This window comes from Lithobates pipiens, unplaced genomic scaffold, assembly GCF_037356315.1.
Source record: "Lithobates pipiens isolate NorthernLeopardFrog02 unplaced genomic scaffold, aLitPip1_a1.2 Scaffold_27, whole genome shotgun sequence".
NCBI classification, from domain to species: domain Eukaryota; kingdom Metazoa; phylum Chordata; class Amphibia; order Anura; family Ranidae; genus Lithobates; species Lithobates pipiens.
Genome location: NW_027507788.1, coordinates 173,737,177 through 173,754,101, shown reverse-complemented (window position 1 = coordinate 173,754,101; position 16,925 = coordinate 173,737,177). Strand labels below are relative to the sequence as shown.

The window sequence follows — 16,925 nt, the reverse complement described above, 5'->3', positions numbered from 1 at the left end:
ACTGAACTTCTGCTGGTCTTGTGGATTATGCCCCATGATCACTAACATCCAGTCAAAACTCAGGAAAGTCACCAAATGACTTCAGCATGCCCAATCATGCTGAGGTGTGGAGCAGCCAATACTGGGAGAGCCTGAGAAGAAAGGAGGAGGGGATCTGAAGTACACAGTACACTCTGTGCATAAGATATGTAAATGACTTGTCACTCACAGCAAGGGTGAGAAACGGTCATCTATTTTTCTGTCTGACCATTTTTATCTCACTGAAAAAAGAAAAGAGTACTGCTCAGAGCTGGATTAACTCTTTATGGCAAGACTGGACACAGATGACATCAATTCCTATACTGTACAAGGTACAAGCCTTAATTAAAAAATGTTTTTTCATGTTTACATGAACTTTAAAGAAAAAGAAAGAAAACAGGAGTAAACTTCACATCTATGGGCTGGTAAGCTGCAATACATGAAACTTTTTTTTTGGGGGGGGGGTTAGAAATACTTTAAGTTTTTGAAAGTCTTACTTCTATTTTGTTCTTTGTTAGCACTCCTTCAGCACACTAAAGACTCTCTGCTCACTCTCTGGTCTAGCTTCTGCCGTTTAGCGTTAACATTTTTTACGAGTGCCACACCCTCCTCTACAGATGGTCTAGACCTGGTCTTGATTTTCTTGTTGGGGGTCCTATGTCTTTTCTCTTTTTTTCTGTTACCGTATTGGTTGGTCTGACACATATTGTGTGGGTCAAGATCTCGAGGGACTAGTGCTTACCCGGCGGGTTCAATGTTGCATAACAATATCAAAAGCATATGACCATTGTATACTCAAAGTTATTGGCTGTTGAACTTTTGTATATTTTCTTTTCTCATTTAGTAGCATCCCTTAAATATATCCCTGATGAAGCCAGGATGGCAAAACATGTAGAAGATCATTTGTAGAGGGATTGTGTTTTATCTGCCACAGATATACTGTATTGTTTACTTATTGTACAAATATTTTAATGACTTTTGTAAATAAAAATGTGATATTTTAACAGTAACATGTGTATCAACAATTTCACACTGACAAAATCCCATCCTGAATTTCCTTTTTAGTATTCTAATTTTAACATTGTTTACTATCTTTGAACTAGAAATACTATACACAAAATCTTTTTGACAGCTACTTTCACATCGTTGTTCCTGAGGCTGTATATGAATGGGTTAAGTAGAGGTGCAATAAAAGCATATAGAGCAGCAATCAACCTATCCTTATTCATAGAATAGCTTGATTTGGGTCTGAAATACATGAAAATAGCAGAGCCATAAAACATAGTGACAACAATAAGATGAGAGGCACAGGTTGAAAAAGCCTTCTTTCTCCCAGAGGTAGACTTTATATTTAGTACTGCTGAAATTATGTGCACATAAGATGTAATGGTTAATAAGAACGCGCTGACAATGACACAGCCACATGCCACTAGAAGGACAATTTCATTAATCTCTGTAGCAGAACAAGCCATGTCAAGGAGAGGAGGGATGTCACAGAAGAAGTGGTTGATGGTCTTAGCACCACAGAAGGACAAAGTGAATGTGAGAACCACATGTGTTAAAGAGTTTATTGCTCCACTAATCCATGAAACAGCTATAAGCCCTAGACAGGTTCTCTTATTCATGACAACGCCATACAAAAGGGGATGACATATGGCATTATAGCGATCATATGCCATTGCTGCAAGCATGTAGCACTCTGTGCCACCCAAGAGCAAAAAACAAAACATCTGCGCCACACAACCCAAGAAAGAGATGGATTTATTTCCTAACAGAAGACTTGACAATAACTTGGGAACTGTGGTTGATATGTAACAGATCTCCAGAAAGGAGAAGTTGGCTAGAAAGAAGTACATTGGTGTGTGAAGGCCTGAACTGAACCTGTAGGCCAAAATTATGGAGAGGTTGCCAATCACAGTAATGATGTAGATGAACAAAAACACTGAAAACAGAAAATGCTGGAGGGTAGGAGCTTCTGAAAATCCCACAAGAATAAATTCTTCCATCAATGTTTCGCTCATGTTTCTCATGGTGATTTATGAATCTGATCATTAAAAAGATCATGATTGATTAATAAAAACCTAAACTTTAAGTGGACATTGAAACAAACATAAATAAATGCAGTTATATACTTTATACATTAAAAAAAGTAATTTATATGCAGCTTGTATAAAAACCTACATTTGACTTGATTTCATTGCCATTTAAAGGGGTTGTAAACACTCGTTTAAAAAAAAAATAACAAACATGTCATACTTACCTCCACTGTGCAGTTCATTTTGCACAGAGTGGCCCCGATCTACCTCTTCTGGGGTCCCCCGGCGGCTATGGTAGCTCCTCCCTGCATTGGGTGTCTACATTGGAGAAGTGCTCTTCTTGGTGGACACCCATGCAGGCGGGCTTCCGAGTCCTGCTTTTGCGTGTATTCACACAGAAAGCAGGACTCAGCCCCGCCCCCGGGGCCCATGTCATTGGATTTGATTGACAGCAGTGGGAGCCAATGACTGCACTGCTATCAGTCTATCCAATCAGGACACGGGACACCAGCTAGAGCTGGTGTGCTCATTTCCGGCCAGAGAAAGACAGCATTCAGGAAAGTAAGACGGGGGGGGGGGGAGTTGAGGGGGGGGGGGGTTGCAGCACTACAGAAGGTTTTTCACCTTAATGCATAGAATGCATTAAGGTAAAAAACCATGAGGGTTTACAACCTCATTAATCTCCTGTACAGCAGCAAACAGACTGATAATAAGGGTGTTACTTGGGGCCAATCACATATTCTGCTTTCACATGTGCTTATAAGAAACATGATGGCAGGATAAAAGAGCAGAGAGATGACCTTAGCAGTCTGTTCTTGTTCCTTCAATATACTGTTACCGATAGGGGACAGTTAAGTTAACTTGCTGTATTACTTAAAAGAGAAGTATGTGATTTTTTTCTTTTTTTTAAGAATTATACTTACCTAGGTGGATGCTGCATCTGTCCCCCACCAGTTCTAAGGCTGAGAATCGAGCAATCAAACACCACCGATCGCTTGGTTCTTGATGACAGAAGTCATGATGTAAATTCTGGCTTCCCAGGGTCATAGAGATGGCTAGGGACCATCCAGTCTGGGGGTAGCTCTATAGTAATCCAGCGCCACCGCTGAATCAGTTTTCCGGGTCCCGATCGCACAGGAGAGGCACTGGAGGGTGCCCGGGGTGAGGGGGGGGGGGCTGTATTTGCTACATGCACTTTGTATTCAGTGCACAATTTGGTTGCACCATCTAATGTGAGTTTTCAAAAAGAATTTCTGTTTTTACAAAAAGCATTATGAGGTCTATCTATGTTTTTTTGTCCAAAAGAAGCAGATTTCAGAACCATTTACACTTTACAGTTCCAGACTTTGGCAGAGGCGCATATTGTCATTTACCATAATTTTTTTTAATTTATGGTTCATCCAACTAGGTGAGGTCTAGCCTACTAGATTTCTGTCAACACAAATCTCTTCCTGAATGGAATGAATCACTATTGAGTATTCTGGGATTTATATTGGACTTGGAGCACCAGAGAAACAGCATCTCTTTCTTTGCACCTTCATTGGGATACATGTCTTATAATCTTATAACCTTGTGGATTTACTGTGTATTATGTATATTTATCATATGTTTAGCAGAAGAGCAGCTGAATTTGTTTGTGATTTCTTTGCACACCCGAGGTTGACGCACCTCACTTATCTAGCACCTACCGACACACCTTGAAGTATTTCAAATAATAAAGCAGAGAGGATTAGCAAGTGTACTTATACAAATAATTAATAACACAATAAAGTTACTCTGTGCAATATGATTAAACACTTGAAGTATTCTGTCGAATGCCCCGTACACAGGATCAGACATTCCACCAGCAAAAGTCCGATGTGAGCTTTTGGTCGGAAATTCTGACCGTGTGTATGCTCCATCGGACTTTTGCTGGTGGAATTCCCACCAGCAAAAGATTGAGAGCAGGTTCCCAATTTTTCAGTCTGAAAAAGTTCTGATTGGAAATTCCTTTTGCCTGCACCAATTCCGACGTAGAAAAATTCCTACGCATGCTCGGAAACAATTTGACACAGTCCCCTTGACACAGCTGTGGTGCAATACAATACAGTATAATATAATATATCACAATATACCTGTATTTTCCTCTCAGGATCCACTGGCTATACCTGCTCGGAGAAAGCAATACTCCACAGAACAAGGTACTTAACCAAAGTATATTTTACTATATATATTTGTAGATAGGTGATTACAACAATTGTACTGTCATCCAACATAGATTGACATGACAATGAACTTTGATAAAACAGTTACTAGCAATATATATATATATATATATATATATATATATATATATATATATATATATATATATATATATATATATGTGTGTGTGTGCGTGTGTGTGTGGGAGCTCCCCCTACTTTTATAGCTATGCGTGAGATCTCACTTAAACTACTCAGTCTTTATCTTCTGATCTTCGCTAGCAAGAGTAACTCCATATAAATTTGTAATCCCAGGTTAAAGCAGTTAAAGTTGAATTAAGGATGATTCTAATGTTGCTTCCGCAAATATAGTACAGTGCTTGAAGTGTGATAGTAAGTAGGCCTTATGCCTGCCTAGCATCAGTTGCTATACTCCTCCTCCGTGGGACTAAGTATCCCAGCGAGGCTTGTATACAAGTCTGACTAGGTGCAATGGATTATAAAACGGTGGGTAACAACCCGCTCACCAATTGGATTGGAACCTTGATATGGTAACTTTGGTCCGGTAGTTGCAGCTTGCTTCTGCGTTAGCCGGCTCTGTCACTCCGTCCTGTTCCGACAGGTGGACCTGGTCTTCCGATGCTTAAACGAATGTCTTTGGATCCTCTCAATCCGATCTCTGAGTCGCTGGAACTTCTGGTCACTCACACAACCCAGCAGGGTTGCGCTTTGGACAGGCAATTGGTCACTTCCTCTGCAGCCTCATAGGACAGTCAGAGGAGAATGAAAACTCCTCCTGCAAGCTTTAACCAGACAGCAATAGAAGTCACAAGACTGCTATATACTGCTGATGAGAAAAGGTATTTAACCATTTATATTTTCTCAGATAATTGCATTTTCATGTTCTGTGTACTGTGGGAGACCAGATATAGTTAATGCAGGGTCCTGGGTTTAGTAACACTGTAATAACCCCTCTGTATAAAAGGTAAACATCTTGCTGTGAAGTTTTCAGGAAATAAATTATCTCCATTACAGTTATTCCATCTTGTTTACTAGAATCCACATCTCCAAATATCCTGACAAACTGGCAGTAATTTACACAATATGTTATGAGAACGTGAAGTAGAGATCTGCAATACAGCAGATGGCCTTAGAAGATGGTGTCTACTTTTTCCAAACACCAGCTCTATCCTAATGACTTTCTGAATGGTACATGGCAGCAGCTATATTCCATTCCAAATAATAAGCCATTTACCTGACAGTGAATTTTGTACTTATTTTGAACAGTAACTATGATTTATTCCCTTGTATGCCTATATGTATGTATTAGATGATCCATTCGATCCCTTACAGCCTTACTTTATCACTTTGTAGACAACGGCACAAAGTTACTTTAGGTAAATTTTATAGGTCTGTTTTGTTGTGAAATATTGACCTTGAAAATCCAGAGAACAGACATTTTTAAATGTATAAGGTGTAAGCAGAAAAAAAAAATTGTATTCCGTTCAGTATTAGCCCTTGTACACATGGTCAGAGAGGTCCGGAAGTGATGTTGCATACACACGGTCGGACATAGTTGTCGTAAAATCCTATTGTACATAACGTGATGACGCTATTTCGTTATGACGGGACTACTTTCAGGCTAGTAGCCAATAGCTTTGGTCTAGGAATTTGATCTGAGCATGCGTGGCACTTTGTCCGTCGGAGTAGGCTACACATGATCGGAGTATGTCCGATCGGAGCATTTTGTCGGAAAATGTTACCGGCAAGTTGGAAAAGTTGGTCCGTTGGATATTCAGACGGAAACAGTCCGATGGAGACCACACACCGTCGGAATATCCGACAAAATGGTCTGATAGGACACATTCCGTCGGAATCTCCGACCGTGTGTACAAGGGCTAAGACTTAATAAATAGAACTAGTGAAGCATGACTTTGCCAGAGTTGGATTAATTTGCAATATCTAATCTAGTATGAATATGGAAATGAATGTTCTAGTGAGAACACCTTACATGTCTTAAAGGAACAGTGCTGCAAACATTTTCTTTGAATGTGTCTACATAGGTCCCAGCTGTCCCTGATTTTGAGGGACTGTCCCTGATTTGGAGCCATGTCTCTTTGTCCCTCTTTCCTCCTCATTTGTCCCTCATTTTGGTCTGATCTATATAGTTGTATATAAAATGAACTTTTTATCTTTAAAAAAGTGTTTCCCAGTGCTAAACCTTTCATTCACTTTCTACATTGCTGTATTCGTAAGATTCAAAAGCCAATATAAACAAATAATAGTTGTAAAAAAAAAACACGTGGGTATAACAATTTTTTTTGTATAATTCTCCTTTAAGGGGGTGTGGCAGGGTGTGTGTCCTATGCCTACTGTCAGGGCTGGCTTAGCCCTTCCTTCTCTGGGCTGGCTGCTCAGCTGTCGGCTAATTGCCAGCTCTCATCTCTCTCCACAGTTACCCAGCTGTTCCTGATCATGCTCGCCTGACCTGCCTACTTAAGGCTGTCCAGCTCACTTCATCTCTGCCTTCGCCTTGGTCACATCACAAGAAACCATCTCCTGCCTTCCTATTTAAAGACTGGCTTGCTGACATCCCTTCTGGCTCCTTATCCTGCTTGCTGTTCCTCCACTTGGATCCCTGACTTCTGGCCTGGCTGATTACCCGATCTGGTTATTGAACTCTGGACTGGCTGACTACTCGATCCAGTTACTGGACTCTGGCTATGCTTTAACTACGCTTACTCTAGTTACCTTTTTATTTTTTATTAATAAACAAGTGTGATTTAATTGTACTTCTGTCTCGGTCTGGTTCATGGTTTCTGACACCTACATACTTTTGCTTATAGGTGTCCCTCGTTCCTATCGCAAAAATTTAGGAGGTATGTTAAACTAATTTTCCCCATGTTTATCAGGACAAGGTCCCTGAAGGCTTTGTGCAACAAAGAATGTTAATTATCTACCACGGAGCTGGCCTAAAGTGATTGTAAAGTCTTGTTTTTATTTTTTAAATAACAAGCATGTTATACTTACCAGCTCTGTGCAGGGGTTTTGCACAGAGCAGCTCGGATCCTCCTCTTCTCGGGTCCTACGCCAGCGCTCCTGGCTTCTCCCTGCTGTCAGGTGCCCCCACAGCAAGCAGCTTGTTCTGGGGGCACCCAAGCAGACATGCTCCCATCCTATGCCTTTGTGTGTCTATTTACACATGGAGCTGTGGCTCGGCCCCCTCCGCCTCCTGATTCACGGCTCTCGTGGACATTGCTGGATTGAGAGGGGGTTAAGGTAAGTATTAGGGGGGCTGCTGCATACAGAAAGTTTTTTACCTACATGTGTAGAATGCATGTAGGTAAAAAAAACCTTGTGCTTATACAACCACTTTAAGCTGATGTACAGAATGCCAGGAATGGGTCCTGGAAGGCAGGTATATATCACTGCTATTTGGGTTGTTGTCAATTTAAGGGAGACTATAAGGTATAGTTGGAGTACTCAGGGATTCTCATCCATGCCAGATGAGGGGTTCTGTGGTGACCCATCACAGAGAGGGAAAACTGACTTGCAGGACTGTTAGCTGACATCCAAGAATTGGTTGAAAGGCTCCAACAGTATTTCTTAAAATAATAAACACGTCATACTTAGCTGCTCTGTGCAACGGTATTACACAGAATGGTCCCAAACCCACCTCTTCTAGGGTCCCCTGCTAGCTCGCTAGGCTTTTCCTCCTCTGCGTGCACCACCATAGCAAGCTGCTTGCTATGGGGGTGCACATGCAGGCTCACTTCTGAGCCAGGCTATGTGCATCCACAGACATACACAGTGAGGTGAGGCCCCCTGCCCCACTCCCTCCTCAGGATTTGATTGACAGCAGAAGGAGTCAATGGCTCCTGCTGCTGCCTCTGAGCCACAGTGTTAGATCGAAAGACGAGCCAAGTACCGTATTTATCAGCATATAACACGCACCTCAAGTTTAGGAGGGAATTTTAAGGAAAAAAACTTTTAGGAGGGAAGTTTAAGGAAAAAAACTTACATTTAAATGCCCATCAATGCAGCCTTATCAGTGTCCATCTGCAGCCTTGTCATTATCCATCTGCAGCCCTGTCATTGCAGCCTTGCCCCAGTGTCATTTGCAGACTTTAAAAATGGCACCGCCGAGATAAAGAGTCGGATGTCCTGTGTATCTCGGAGGCGCTCAATAGTTCTCAGCCGCTTTCGGGCCACTTTTGGCCGTTCTTGGTGGCTTTCGGCCACTCTCGCTGGATTTCTGCCACTTTCGGACGTTCTTGGCAGCTCTCGGCCGTTCTCAGTGGCATTTGGCCGCTCTCGCCGGCTTTCGGCGGCTCACGCGGGACTGCGAGAGTGGCCAAAAGCCGATGAGAGTGGCCGAAAGCCGCCGAGAATGGCCGAGAGGCTCACAATCATCGGCGGATCGCCGTATAACATGCACCCACGATTTACCCCTGATTTAAAGGGGAAAGAAGTGTGTGTTATACGCCAATAAATACAGTAAGTAGGGGGAGCTGATCATGGAAGGTTTTTTACTTTAATGCAGAGAATGAATTAAGGTAAAAGAAAAGTATGTCTTTTCAACCACTTTAAGTCCTGATATAGAACTTGGAATTTGGAGGCTCGGAGAGACCTTTGATGGAAAAGAGCCTCCAACCTCGGACCTGAAGGGGTTAACCCACATGCAAGAGAGGGTTGAAAGGGGCGGGAAGCAGTTGGCAGATGTCCATAAGGTGTTGTATGAAGCAGGATCCACTTGTGAGAAAAAGAGGTGTGCTGCTCAACTAAGCTGCTGGTGACCTTTTCTTTGTATCCCTGGAGCAGGTGGGGACTTGAAACCCTGTTAGGGGACAAGTGAATGCTGGTGGTGATCCGACAGTTTGTTTTCCCAGAGATAGATGGACTGTTTTGTTTGTTTTTCAGGCTGAAGACAAGCTGTTTTTTATTTATCGTTGAAAAATAAACTCTATTTGCTTTTACCAATACGGCTGGCTGGGGATCTGGACCCCCAACATGGTGGTGTGCAGTCATGTTGGAACAGGAACATAATTTTTTTTTAAATAAATTCATTAATCTGATTCCCTAAAAGGAGTCTTGAAGTAATGTTATTTTATTGATCATTTGACAGCTGAAATATAAGGGGAGTTGTTTTGCTTTTTAGCTTATTCAGATCAATTAATTATAGCATGGGGATTTATTAAGTATATATTAAATCTTACATCCTATGGAATGAGATTTTCACTGTGATAGTTTTATCTCTTCTACTATCACTTTATGAGTATTTATCACTGTACTAATGAAGCATTTGTCAACATAATATTATTAAATTAGTTTAAGGTATACTGTTAGTGAGAATTTTGCATTGTGGCATTAGGTTAGGTGTAGACATGTGCATTTCGTTTCGTTCCAAATCGAAATTCGGACGAGTTTTCATTATTCGGACATTCAGATGCATCCGAATTACCGAATTGCAATGCTAACGAATTCAAACGAAATTCGAATCAAATTCGAAAAAATGACATTTTGCGACCTGAATTTGGGGCCATGTATCTCGGGGCCACTTATAGCTAGGAACACAAAATTTGGTATGCAAACACAGTATAACTAGCACTACAACATATCCAAATTTGGGTCGCAAAATGTCATTCTCTGCTTCAGAAAAGTGCTTGACATTATGCGATCCGACTTTGGGGCCCCATAACTCGGGGTCACTTGGAGCTAGAAACCCCAATTTGGATATGTTGTAGTGCTAGTTCTACTTTGTTTGCATACCAAATGTGGGGTTGCTAGCTATAAGTGGCCCTGAGATACGTGGCCCCAAAGTCGGGTCGCAAAATGTCATTCTCTTCTGCAGAAAAGTAATATAAATGAAATAAGATGTGTGTGTTTTTTTACTGGTACACTGCAAGTATGAGAAGTTGATGTGACAGATGTATATAAGTAACTAACCATCTTCCAAAATTTGTAATTCAAATACAAAAGATTAGAAAAAAATATAATTTAATAGAATAAAATAGAAAGAATATACAACCATCTTCTGAAATTCAAATTTCAAATAGAATAAATTTGAATTTCGAATAGTATGAATTCAACATTTTTAATTAATTAATTTTAAATTTGGATAGAAAAGATTATAATAAAATAGAAAATAGACTAGAAAAATGATAGAACAGAACAGAATAGAATATATTATATTTTATTCTGTTCTGTTCTATTGTTTTTCTAGTCTATTCTTTTATATTCTATTAAAATCTTTTCTATTAAAATCGAAATCATTAAATATTATAATTCGAATTTTCAGAAGATGGTGGTTTTATAATATATATATATATTTCTTTCCAACATTCGAATTTCGTATAGAATGAATTCGAATTTGAATAGAAAAGATTAGAATGGAAATAGAGAATAGACTAGAAAAACAATAGAAAAGAATAGAATATAGATACTATCTATTTCATTTTTAATTTCTTTTGCAGATTACTATTTGTTTCCATAAGATCTCCTGCAGACTATTAGCATCTATTTCAATTTTTTGCAGATCTCCTGCAGACTATTAGTATCTATTTTGTTTTCTAACCAGATCTCTATTTTTTAGCAGATCTCCTGTAGACTATTAACAGCCATTTCACTTCTTTTTTTTTTTTTTCTTGCAGATCTCCTGCAGACTGTTAAAATAGAATTTTGGAGATTACTATTTATTTCCATCAGATTTCCTGCAAAAAAATTAAAAATTAAATAGATAGTATCTATATTCTATTCTGTTCTATTGTTCTAGTCTATTCTCTATTTCTATTCTAATCTTTTCTATTCAAATTCGAGTTCATTCTATATGAAATTCAAATGTTGAAAACATATATATATATATATATATATATATATATATATATATATATATATATATAAAACCATCTTCTGAAATTCAAATTTAGTATATAATGATTTTGATTTTAATAGAAAAGATTTTAATAGAATATAAAAGAATAGACTAGAAAAACAATAGAACAGAACAGAATAAAATATAATATATTCTATTCTGTTCTGTTTTATCGTTTTTCTAGTCTATTTTCTATTTTATTATAATCTTTTCTATCCAAATTTAAAATTAATTCATTTAAAAATTTGAATTCATACTATTCGAAATTTAAATTTATTCTATTCAAATTCGAATTTCAGAAGATGGTTGTATATTCTTTCTATTTTATTCTATTAAATTATTTTTTTCTATTCTGTTTTAATCTTTTCGATTTGAATTAGAAATTTTGGAAGATGGTTAGTTACTTATGCTTACTTATATATATCTGTCACATCAACTTTTCATACTTGCAGTGTACCAGTGCAAAAAAAAAACCACACACATCTTATTTAATTTATATTTATGGTATCAATGAAGTTGTCAGCATGCCTGATTGAAGAAGTCACAGGCAAGTGCATATGCTGTATGTCATTGTCCACTTGCCAAAAGTTGTGTATTGTATTTGTCCACTTGCCACGTGACCTGCCACAAGTTATGTATTGTCCACTTGCCACGTCACCTGCCACAAGTTATGTATTGTCCACTTGCCACGTCACCTGCCACAAGTTGTGTATTGTCCACTTGCCACGTCACCTGCCACAAGTTGTGTATTGTCCACTTGCCACGACACCTGCCAGGAGTGCCACGTGACCTGCCACGAGTGCCACGTGACCGGCCACGAGTGCCACATGAACTGACACGAGTGCCAAGTGGCCTGACACGAGTGCCATGTGGCCTGACACAAGTGCCATGTGATCAAGTTGTGGCTTGTCCACTTGCCACGTCACCTGCCACCAAGCGACCCCAGATATGGGCAATATGAAAGTACTTTTCTGCAGCAGAGAATGACATTTTGCGACCCGAATTTGGGGCCACATATCTCGGGGTCACTTATAGCTAGAAACCAAATTTGGTATGCAAACACAATAGAACTAGCACTACAACATATCCAAATTTGGGGTTTCTAGCACTAAATGACCCCGAGATACATGACCCTAAATTCGGGTCGCAAAATATTTTCGAATCCGGTTGAAATAGTTTGGAATGCAGTTGAAATTATTTCAAATCATGTTGAAATCATTTCGAATTCGGTAGAAATATTTTTGAATTTGGTTGAAATATGTGAAAAATGTGACCGATTTTTCGAATTCGGTAGAAAACTAAACGAAATACGAAAACTAATTTAAGGAATTTAACGAATATAACTAAACGAAATTAATTAATTAACAAATTAAAACGAAACAAAACTAAACACATTTTTTCCTTTTGCACATGTCTAGTTAGGTGCTACATTCAGGTTAAAGCAAATCTAAACTTATAGTCAAAAATGTAATATTTTGCAGCTATCAAGATTTAGATGTTGCTAGATTAGATGATGTTAGAGGCTGCACTTGTTTTATTTTTTCATGTGTCTTTTGCTGCAACTTCTGCCCGTAGTGAGCAACAATGCTCTGTACTGTATCTATGGAGGAGCAGTGTTTTCACCCTAGGGAAAAAAGTGTGTTAGAACTAATGAACCCCCTCCTTGTCACTATGACATGTGGGATGTGCTGTAGTACCCAAGAAAACTCAGGCCGGGCTGATACTGCTGGTTAGGATTTCAGTGCAGAGTTGTCAGCTTACAAACAGAATGCTTATTGCTAAATCCCAATCTGTGTCATAAATGATACCTCATCCCCATTGGACTGTAATTACTCAAAAAGGGTGATCCGAATGGGCTTTAGCAGTACCAAATTGACTAATAAAAGAAAATTTTGTAAAATAAAGACTTTATTGACAAAGATTAAAAAATAGCATAAATCAGTAAAGCCAATAAACAATTAATAATGTTATAACAAATAAATACAATGCAGTTCTAAATATTCATAAAAGGGTAAAAATGCTGTGAAATCGAAAAAGTGCAGAAAAAATGTGCTCACTTCATATGTGCTCTTCTGAACAAAAAACTTCTTATTTGTTCAATGTGAAGTATCATTTATACCAGGGGTCTCCAAACTTTCTAAAAAAAAGGGCCAGTTTACTGTCCTTTAGACTTTAGGGGGGCTGAACTGTGACCATTGGGAGTAGAAAAAGTCCCAACATCAGTGGGAAAAGATAATGCCCCATCACTTGTTTCAAAAGGAGTAATTGTGCCCTATCATTGGTGTCATTGGGAGAAATTGTTCCCCATCATTGATGTCATTGGAAGAAATTGTGCTCCATCATTGGTGTCAGTGGGGGGAATTAAGCCCTATTGTTGGTATCAGTGGATGAAATAGTGCCCCAAGGGCCGGATAAAAGTGAGCAAAGGGCTGTATCTTGCCCCCTAGGCTGCAGTTGGGAGATCACTGATTTATACCATCACCACCGATTTAATTTCCACCCAATGTGCTCTAATGGAATGCCACTCACCAGATAGCCATGACCTCTTTAAGGCTGCTTTCACACTGGGGCGGGAGCAGCGTCGGCGGTAAAGCGCCGCTATTTTTAGCGGCGCTTTACCCTCGTTTTAGCGGCGGTGTGCGGGCACTAGCGGGGTGGTTTTAACCCCCGCTAGCGGCCGAAAAGGGGTTAAACCGCGGTGTCCCATTGATTTCAATGGGTAGGAGCGGTGAATACACCGCTCTTTCACCGCTCCTTCACCGCTGCAAAGATGCGGCTAGCAGGACTTTTTTCACCGTCCTGCCAGCGCATCACTCCAGTGTGAAAGCCCTCCGGCTTTCACACTGGAGTTAAAAGGGCCAGTTTTTTTCAGGCGTTACACAGGCGCTATTTTTAGCGCTGTAACGCCTGAATACCGCCCCAGTGTGAAAGCAGCCTAACTAAAAAGAAGATCAGTAATCACCTGATTGATGAGTTTCCTTATGATTCTTTATATATGACCCACACTTGTCATGGATCCACTCTTCCACTCCACCATGTCACCAAAAATTGGCAAAAGAACTAATAGAATGTGATACCATTTATATAAAAATCTTCAAAAACATGTACAAGCTGCTTATACAATAAAGTGCCTTCCCCCACACTGAGTATGTCCACCTGCTGTGGTGAATTGGATTTACGTTGCTCCACTACAGCCCTGGAGCCAGCGTGCATCCCACTCGCTGATTACTGAGAACCGGAAGATCTGGACTTGGAAATCTGGCGATTTCTGACCTTCTTTTTAGTTAAAGATATCAGTAATAATCAGTGTTCGGGTACTTAGTAGTATCCCCAGATAGGTCTAGGGATCCCCCTAAACACCCCTAATAAAGGTTTAACCCCTTGATTACCCCCAAGTTAACCCTTTCACCCCCTGTCACCAGTGAATACCGTATTAGTGTTATAGGTGATGCTGGTTAGTTAGTTATTTTTTTATAGCATCAGGGCACCCACTGTATATTACCCAATAAAAGGTTTAACCCCCTGATCACCCGGTAGGTGATATCAGTTAGGTTTTAGCATCAGTTTGGGTCTGCGTTGCCCCAGGCATCATCAGATTAGTGCCAGTAGTGCTAACATCGATGCATGCATCATATACCTCTCTTGGTAGTATAGTGTCTGAACGTATCAATATCTTTGATCCGATCAGAACTATATTAGCGTCTCCAATAGTTTAGGGTTCCCAAAACACAGCGTTAGCGGGATCAGTCCAGATACCTGCTAGTACCTGCCCCTCCGACCAGCCCAGCCCACCCAAGCTCTGTATCAATCGATCACTGTCACTTACAAAACAACAAACACACATAACTGCAGCATTCACAGATTCCGGCCTGATCCCTGCAAACGCTAAAAATTTTTTGGTAGCGTTTGAAGCAGCTGCTGAAAGTCAGGTGCTCTTTTTTCCTGTGAGTCTCATTATTCAATCCAGCCAATAAGAAGTGGGTGTAAGACCCGTTTTCCAATTGGTCGAAAAGAAAAGACTCCCAATTGGCTGCTGAGGAGGAGAGAGGAAACGGATGCGACCACTGCCGTCGTGATGACCTTCATTGTAATAATGTGTGGTAAATCTTGCATTTTAGAGCACATTGACACAACACAAAAGTGTTAATGGGCTCTAAGAATCAGTAATTCCTAACACATTTTTAAGTGTGAAAAATAAATTTCTTAGGTGTGACAATTTTGTATGTTAAAGTTATTTCTGCTATACAATTTTGTGTTGAAATTTCTGGTTCTGAAACTCCTGCACCAAAAAATACCCAAGCCAGTTCTCAGAAGCCAAAAACTAACACAGCAAACAGTATTGATGATTATAGATGAATTACCACAGCCGTTTCATCAGAGGGAAATCCTGAAAACATGACCTGTTGGGGGTACTTGAGGACTTGGAGTTGAGAAACATTGCACTACAGCACACCAGAAGACATTGCTTATATGGTAATAATAATTCTAAGAATTACAATTTATGGATTATATTCTGCAGATTGCAGATGAACAGATATTACAGAGATGACTTACCTCCTTATCCTTCACTAACTGTCTTACAGCCATCATTCATATATGATGGATACATTGTCATCTAGGCAAGGGTTGTTATTATAAGAGTAATTGCCTAAAGCATATGATGCTGAATAAATACGGATGTGTTGGGACGTAATTGCCTGAGAGAGAACCTATGTTATCCTCTAAGGTACAAATGTGCACAGAAGGCTAATGACTAATTATATCTAAACTGGGGACAAATAGTTTATTTTTATTGTGACAGATGAGTCCAGACTTTTTTTTTTGCTGATATATAAGTTCGACTTTGCTTTAGAGACAATTCCTGGAAGATTTGTTTTCTTCATCTTTATTAACTATGCCAAATTAAACAAATAATAAGTTACTAATGTTATCCTGCAAACTTTTAAAAAGTGCTAAAATCAGAAAATTCTGTTCTGTTTATTTTTTTATTTTTATTTTACTTGTCTATCACTTGCCCCAACCATATTCTAAAGTTTTCCTTCAGTAGTCATTAGGAGTATACTTCATGTAGAAGACTGACAGCAGTGAGGGGCGTGGCCTAGCAGCAGATGTAACAGGCAGCAGAAGAGCGCTGTTCCGTCAGACATCCATGTATATCTCCTGAAAGCAGCCACTTACTCCGCAGGTACGACACTCTAACTGACACTGACGAACGGCTAAAGACACAGGGACCATGGACATACCTTCCGCCTTCATGTCCAGATGGAATCCAGCATCCCGCTCCGCTCCAGACCAAGCTGGCCAAGATGGCGGCAGGCCACCACGTGATGCACGGGAGACATACAAGGCAGCTGCTCTGAACCTATTTGGGAAGATGATGCCCAAGGACTGCTCACAAGCGGCACATTGTCATCCAGAGGCACAAGATCCCCACAGTGATGCGGACGATACCATACTGCTGGAGGATCCAGTGATGCCATGCCTTCCCAGCTTCAGTCCACTCCCCAGAATCGGATGCCCCAGAGCCCACGCTAAGGGACATTATGTCTGCGGTACTCTCTTGTAATCACTCCTTAGCCATGCTCACCTCAGAAATTATGGGTAGACAGGGTAAAGACAGGGGTAAAGACAGAGCTCACCTTTGTTAGACAAGACATGCAAAAGTTAAGAGACCGCACTACAGCAGTGGAGGACAGGCTGAGTACTCTGGAGGATGAATGGGCCCCCATACAACGTGATGTGCACTATAACTCCATGGCGGTGAACAAGCAGGCAGCCCGTATAGACGACATGGAAAATAGAATGAGGAGGAATAAT

General features: G+C 40.1%; 1 protein-coding gene across 1 annotated transcript; it reads right to left on the bottom strand.

The window, feature by feature from the left end:
* Positions 1 to 1,034: 1,034 nt before the first annotated feature.
* Positions 1,035 to 15,740, bottom strand: LOC143933269 (olfactory receptor 5V1-like). Its single transcript, XM_077456153.1, has 2 exons — positions 15,663 to 15,740; positions 1,035 to 2,062 (listed from the first exon to the last, which is right to left on the bottom strand). Exon 2 carries the CDS (start codon positions 2,046 to 2,048, stop codon positions 1,107 to 1,109), a length of 942 nt encoding a protein of 313 aa, XP_077312279.1. The 5' UTR covers positions 2,049 to 2,062; positions 15,663 to 15,740; the 3' UTR covers positions 1,035 to 1,106.
* Positions 15,741 to 16,925: the final 1,185 nt, after the last annotated feature.